Source organism: Rhinolophus ferrumequinum, chromosome 13 (genome assembly GCF_004115265.2).
Source record: "Rhinolophus ferrumequinum isolate MPI-CBG mRhiFer1 chromosome 13, mRhiFer1_v1.p, whole genome shotgun sequence".
Classification (NCBI taxonomy): domain Eukaryota; kingdom Metazoa; phylum Chordata; class Mammalia; order Chiroptera; family Rhinolophidae; genus Rhinolophus; species Rhinolophus ferrumequinum.
In genome coordinates, this window is record NC_046296.1 from 20,891,548 (window position 1) to 20,899,002 (window position 7,455).

Below are 7,455 nucleotides of genomic sequence, written 5' to 3' on the forward strand. Positions count from 1 at the left end.
TTAGACCGGAGGATACACTGCCACTCAGGTCCGACCGAATGGGTGTACTTTTCCCATCTGAGAAAACACGTTTTCTACCCAAGATGGGCAAAGGCCTCTCTCCGCAATTTGGGTGGAGGGATGTTATTCCACCAGCGAGACCCTCAGTGTACAAACATCCCAAAGCAGGCTCAGCCTGCTGAGTTCCTTTGTTGGGACAGAGAGGAAATGGAATCTTACCAATAAGGTGAAAACGGCTTGAGAGAATACCAAGGACCCGCCTAGCACTAAAAGGGAAGGAAAAAAAAACCACCAACAAAGAGTTTAAGATAGTAGTTCCCAGCTTTTTCAAATATGAAGCATTTTTTAACCAATCCACTTTTTAATTTTTAAATTCTTGACATTACAGAACTAAACTGAAATTTAATAACATTCCACTCTTACATTTCTTATTGACAAACAGAAATAAAATTCATGAGCCAAAAACCGAAAACAAAACTAAAAACAGGGAAAAGCTTATAAAACTAAATATGGATCCCAGCATTAACAGCTGAACACAGAATGTGATTTTTAAATTCTTAGCGGATGAAAGTCGTGTAGAAACTGAACCCTTACAAATTATTTAAAACCTGGAATCACTGACCAGAAATTACACAGTTGGATCATGGGAAAATAGCAGAAAGGGGTTACGAGTGGACCTACACTGTTCTAGCTGCACCCCATGCCCTTCTCAGAGGAAAGCCTGGCATTGATTAGATATTGGGCCAGACTAATACTGGCAGCAGAACCAGTGATAGTAACCTGCCTACCAGAGGAGCCTTCCACTGGATTGGCAATTTTGATCTGGGCCCCGGACATCTGGCGGATCTCATTAATGTTGGCGCCTTGGCGCCCGATTATACAGCCAATTAAGTTATTTGGAATGGTGAGTTCATGGGTGGTTTGAGTAGATGCATCCAAACTTGCCCAATAGCCTTTCACCTCTGGAGAGCTGGAGTCAATTCCGGCGAATCCGGTCCCGCCGTGCATCATGGCAAAGTGAGACTGTTGTCTTGCCACCTGGTTCAGCTTGGCCAGATCGAGCGGAGAAATGGTGTGTTGTCCTTGGATCGAGTAGGCATCTAGAGGTGGTCCCTCCAGGTCATGGGTGGCGTGGGGGTAGCCCGCAGCGTCGCTGCACCGATCTTGGCCGCCCGCGCAGATAACTGGAGAGCTGGCCGGCATGGGCTGGTACGGAATGGTCATGACTCTCCCTTGCGGAGACTGGGAGAGCGTCTCCAGCATGACCAGGCAGATCTGCTTGACACACTCGGTGACAGACTGCGGCACGCCAGCAATGGTGATGGCCCGCTCGGTGGAGTTGGGCAGCATATCCCCCGCCACCTGGACCTGGGCCCCCGTACTCTCGCGGATCTCTTTGATCTTACACCCGCCTTTCCCAATCAGGGAGCCGCACTGGGTGGCCGGCACCACCAGCCTCAGGGTGACCGGGGGCCTGCTGGCCGCCGTGCTGTTGGTCATGGAGCTGTTGATATCTTCTTCCAGCTTGTCGATGATCATAGCGAAGGCCTTAAAGATGGCATTGGTGGGCCCGGTCAGAGTGATGATTCTCTCCGGACAATTCCCCTCCGAGATGTTGATCCGCGCGCCACTCTCCTCGCGGATCCTCTTAACCGACTCCCCTTTCTTCCCAATGATGCTTCCTACTTCCTTTCCGTGCATAAGCAGCCGAATGGTGAGAGTCACATTTAGTCCACTTTCAGTCACACCGGCATCCATGGCGAGCGGCGGGCGGCGTTCGGGGGAGTTGGGCTCGTTACGTGGTCAAGTCTTTGGTGGCTGGCGGGGGGAGGGGAGGTGTAGGCCCAAAACTGCCGGCGCGAGGCGAGCGAGGGCCGCGGGAGCGAGCGGGCGCGGGTGGGAGGCCGCAGCGTCGTCGCAGGGGCGGACGGCGGCGGCGGAGGGGGCGAGCGGGGCCGGGAGCGGCGGGCGGGCGGGTGGGCGAGGGCGCGGCGGTAGCGACTCCGGCGGCAGCCTCGGCGGTCTGGGCGGGGCGGGAAGCCCGCTTTCAACCCCGCGTACCCTCTGACCCGGAAGTGCTTGCTGCGCAGGACCCCTTGAAAAAAAAATGAGGACCCGTCTTTTTTAGGTCACAAGATTGCGCCAACCTCCACATGGTACTTAAAAAAAACAAAACCTCTTAACAGTCTAGTATTGAAAGTAGAGCCCCGATGGGCAGAAGCTGTGAGTCCGGCAAAGTTTTAAAACGAACATGTATTTTATTAACCCTAGAGGCACTGGCAGATGGTTGGAAATGTTAAGTGTTGTGAATGGGGACGACACATTATTTTCGGGTCCTGCAAAACCGGTTTGGTCACGAAAGAACACGGACAACCCTGGCAGTAACTGCAGGCGGCAGCTGGGACGCCGCGGGTTTAAAACGTGCGCGTGAGGCGGCCAGAGCGCATGCGCGAGGGTGTGGGTGGACGGGAGGGGTAGCCGCAGTCTTCCGGGGGGGAGGGGCGGCGAGGCTTGCTGAGCGGGCGCGCGCGCGGGCGGGCACGTGGGGCCTTTTGGTCTTCGGCATTCGGGAGGCCCGCGCTAGCCACCCCCACGGTTTCGGCCCCGTGGCGGTGGTGGCTGGTGAGGAAAAATACCGAAGCCCACTTCCCGCCGCCGCAAGAGCTGCGGGTCCGCTCGTGGTTTCTGGGAAGTGCTAGAAACGTGGCCTTAAAAAAGAATGGCGTCCATTTACATAATGCTTTGTTTGCACTTTGCAAGTTTCTTTCGTTAAACCCGTAGAAACTCCGCCTCCTGCCCTGGTGTCGTTTTAGCCTCCGCAGTCTCCTCAGACATTTAAGACAATGGTGTGCTTCTTGGGGTTCCTGTTCCAACAACTGCTCTGGGGAGCGCCTGCAGTTTGCCCCGCGCAGTTTCCCCTCCCGCTGCGGCCTAGCGGCCCTTTCCTTGCTTGGTGCAGTCGCTGCGCCCCGCACTCCGAGGGCGGTCCCCGACCCGCCATCTTGGAAGGCCTTTTCCTGTCAGTGCCGCTACCACATATTCTCGCTAAAGAAAGGTCGCTGGGAAAGCTGGTGTTACCAGTTGTTATTTCTGCCCCTTCCCCTTTGTCTAAGCCCCACAGAAAAGGCCGTGTGCGCAACGTGCTTCCTGTTCCCTCAGGGAAAGCGGCTAACGTGGCACTCCGCCCCCTCTTCCTTCCCCACGGGGGTGGCCGCCATGTTTTCTGAACACAAAATGGCGACACGTGGCCTGTATTTGTCGCAGAGAAATTGGGGTCAGCACGAAAGCTCTAGAATGCGCCCAGCCGTTACCCGCAACCCTCGTGCCGTGGTTGGGGGCCTTCCCGCCTAGCGAGTCCTTTAACCACTTTGATAAAACCATCCACAGGGTGGTCCAAACCTCGTGGGGTTAATTTTAATGCATTTCTCCCATTAATTTGAAATGGGAATGTGAATAAAATGTAGGCATAATACCGAGTCTCTTGCTCATTTTAAATTTAATGCATAGTGGGGGTAGATACCCATGGGTAACTTGGGCACCAAGTACCAAAGCGTTTAGGAATCACTTCCTTAAGGCATGAGATGGGAAATGACTTTCCTAGACTTCTAGCACAGCTTGTTGTGCTAGAAAGACCAAGAAATAATCTTACAAATCTTCTTTAAAAAAGACGATTTCCATGAAACAACAGGATGCCTGTTTTTTTCACAGGCCAGCTGGACAGCGAACGCTATTGAACACATTTGGTATTCCTTTTCAGTTTAGAAGGGACATTTATTGTGGATTTAACAGTGCCAGATCCCGTGCTAGGCATTTTACTGCATACTATCTTTAATTTTTACAACGATTCTCTGAGGTAGGTGGTATTGTTGCTCTCTCTCTTTTTTTTAACAGATGAATTCACTTAGTCCCAGGGAGATGGAATGATTCATTCAAGGTCACACAGTGTCAAGGATGGAACCAGACCTTATTTCCTTATTGGTGAGCGCATTTCCAAATTTTTCTGTAAATCAGGATTTTAGAATTTAAGTGCTATTTTAATGTTTAGGTGAGCTTGTCATTTAAGGGAATCCCTCAGGTAACCTTTTGGTGGGTGGTTACCCTCTATTTGTATCTGTTTGGGGATTCCCAGTTTTTCCTAGTGTGAGCTATACCTGTACTGGCCTCAAATGCTGTTTTTTTTTGAATGAGGTGTCAGGGTGAGGATAGGGAGGGGGTAGTGATTCAACCCTGTCTAAAGGCTGAGTATATTGTCAGTCCAGCCCTGTCTGTGGCACTCTTGAGTCCACCTGGCTCTGTGGAGCAAGCAATTTCTCTGTATGACTCACTGGCTTCCTTCATCTACCCATGGACTTGACTTCCGCCTTCCCCACCCCAACCAGGTAAAAAGAAATAATTTTACCCTGGCACCAAGTGTCCATTTCTCTGCAAATATTGACAGAGCATGACAGAGTACTAGATAAATCGTAGTCTGTGGACTCTTCACTTCACTGTAACAAATAACGTGGGCCAAGCAACAAATATGTGCCTAAACAGGGCTCTGCTTGTGTGGGTGTTAGAGATGGAGAAGAAGGGCTTTTTGCTTCCTTTAACTTCCATTAATCTCACATACCAGACTTTCCGAAGTTCTTTCACATTACCTTATTTAGTCCTACAAACAACTTGAATGGGTAGGAGCATAACAGCAACAATGACGATAATAGCACTAAGTGCTTACTGTGTGCCGAGCACTGTTCGGAGTTCTATGTGTTAATTCAGTTCTCACATTTTTAGAAGCAAACCACTTTTAAGAAATAAATTTTACATAATAACGTGTGTGTGTGTGTGTGTGTGTGTGTATACCATGTGTATAACAAACAATTTTTGCTCTTTTACTCTTACTACGTATTATGTACTCTGGTAATTTTTATTCTCTTCTTCACATTAAAAAAAGGGCCACATGAAAACTAAAGCGATGAAAAATCCATTAGTAGGTTGTGACCAATATGCTTAATGTTCACATTTAATTCTCATCAAACCTGAGATGGGGGTGATGTTATTTACAGAAAGGTAGAGGATTTTGTCTAAGGTCACATCGCTAATAAGTGGTAAAGCAAGGATTTTAATCTAGGCGATCTGAGTCCAGAGCCTATATACTTAACCATTAAGCTAGATGTTGTCTCTGCAGAGGCCCTTACAGGGAGACAGAGTTGATTAGGGAATTAAAAATATTAGTAAATGTTAAAAACTAAGGAGGCAGCAAAAGGACTGAATTACGTATAATGAAGAATTATGCTGATGCAAAGAGTTCTGGTCCTCTAAATCTGCCACCTGTTTATTTTCCCTGAAGAAGATTTTATCCATTGGGCTCCAGCTCTACCACTCATTAGCTTTGAGACGTCCATAACCTAGTTCATTTATCTGGACCTCAGGGTTTCCATCTGTAAAAAAAGAGATTAAATGGTCTCTAAGGCCCCTTCTAATTCTGTCCAGGACGTGATGATACTTGCTAATGTTGGTTATTTATCCCTGGAAGGGAGGGTTGTGAAAATACATATTTTACTCACTTATGGTAAATTCTTCACTCCCTTCCTCAGACCTGCACTATCATGTGGGTACGTGACTGAATTCCACACCACCCATTTTACAGATGAAGCCACTGAGATATGGAGCAACTGACTAAATAGTTACCGCCCCACCCCTGGAGCCTTACACATGACTCTTCTCCTCCCACTCCAGTGACTACAGGTTGGTTAAGGGGTTTAATGAGGTTGGGAAGGTGAGTCAGGCTTAGACTTAGAAAACTGAACCACAGGATTTACACTCCATTCAGAAGAAGGATTTTTTTGCTTCCTCTTACCTCACATTGGCTTGTTATATAAAACCTTTCAAAGTGATTTCACATTATTTATTTAATCATCACAAACAGTGTGGCCAGGAAGGTATTTATTCTGCCCATTTTATGGAAGAGCCATTTTTGGATCAGAGTAGCGAAGTGACTTGCTCAGGTTTACACAGCTTATTAGGATCTGAGCCTCTTTCTGTTTTCTTTAAACTTTTTATTTATTTTAAATGTGTTTTTCTAGGACCCATCAACTCCAAGTCAAGTAGTTGTTTCTATCTAGTTGTGGAGGGCGCAGCTCACAGTGGCCCACGTGGGGATTGAACCAGCAACTTCGTTAAGAGCACCACTCTCTAACCAACTGAACCAACTGTCTGCCCCCTAGGATCTGAACCTTTTGACTTTTAGTTGTGCATGTTCCTTTCCTTGCTTCTGCTGCTTGTGGCACTGACTTGGACACATGGAATAGCTTTATCTTAAACTCAAAAAGCTTTCTACCCAGTCTTCATTTTGCTGTTTCAGAACATCCAATCCACTTGTTAGGTTCTGACTCTTCTGGTTTAAGAGAATCTCTTCCCTCTTATTCTTTAATGTTTATGTATCTGTGAAGTGTTGGGCATGATTCCTGAGTAAGATTCTTGACTTCCCATCGGGCAGGGATCACATTTTTTTTTTCCTAACCTTCCTGGCCCAGCAAGTATACCATAGTTTTTAAAATTTGCCCTACCAACAAGCAACATTTTTTTAGAAAAACATGGTTTATTTTTCTCTTCCCCCTTCACATTTAACTTCCCATTCTTTTTTATTTAAAATTATAGTAAATTAAAAGGGCCTTTCCTCCATTACTTTCCAGGATACTACATAGTGCAGCCTAGAAACATGTCTTTGCCACTTTGTGAATAGTAACAATTTGACCTCATGTGTTGGTAACCCTACACTGCTGTTGTGGGGTCACTACAAGGTTTCCTTCGAAACAGAAGAAATGTGTTGGTGTGCCTTACAGAAGTGAGGGGGAGATACAGCAACATCCTTGGCCTAAGTTCTCCCAACTGGGCAAAGCACTGCCCATGGATTCCCCATGGTCACTCTGAAATAAGGCTCAAGAAGGGAGTGCAGAGAAAAGCTAAGGGGAAAATGAGAACGGAATGCAAGTGCAAAGTATCCAAAGTGAGAAAGGAAAAAAAGATAAGAAAAGGACAGAGAGGAAAGTGTAGGGCAGAGAAGAGGAGAATACAGGATTAGTGGAAAGAAGGTGGAGAGAGCAGTACAGAGTCCACAAGCCCCTCCTGTGGTGTGGGAAGCATAGGCTGCTGTCTTGTACCCAGGAAGAGCAGCTGGTGTGATAACTCCTCCCGAGCTGATCCTGAGCTGCAGGTCTCTTTTTTTTTAATCCTGTATTTCCAATATCAGGTAGGGGAAATTTTTTTGTTTCTGCTATCAGTTGGGAATGTGATTAGATCCCAAATAATTTTTTTTTCCTCCTCTTCTGCCTCTTCCCCCACCCCCAATTCGGTTCAAGCTGTTTTTTCTCAGTCTAGTTATCTAGGACACAGCTCCCTGGCCCATGCTGGTGTTATGAGCCTTGCGCTCCCCCCCGGCTGAGGCAGTTGGTCGCTGGTTGTCGGTTGGCTGCTCAC

At 47.6% G+C, this 7,455-nt stretch overlaps 1 protein-coding gene across 1 annotated transcript; it reads right to left on the reverse strand.

The window, feature by feature from the left end:
- Positions 1–302: 302 nt before the first annotated feature.
- Positions 303–2,019, reverse strand: PCBP1 (poly(rC) binding protein 1). Its single transcript, XM_033124826.1, has one exon. The coding sequence runs from the start codon at positions 1,756–1,758 to the stop codon at positions 688–690; it is 1,071 nt and encodes a 356-aa protein (XP_032980717.1). The 5' UTR covers positions 1,759–2,019; the 3' UTR covers positions 303–687.
- Positions 2,020–7,455: the final 5,436 nt, after the last annotated feature.

Excerpts from the sequence above, each read along its gene's own strand:
- PCBP1 (XM_033124826.1), bottom strand. The coding sequence starts at position 1,758 with ATGGATGCCGGTGTGACTGAAAGTGGACTAAATGTGACTCTCACCATT.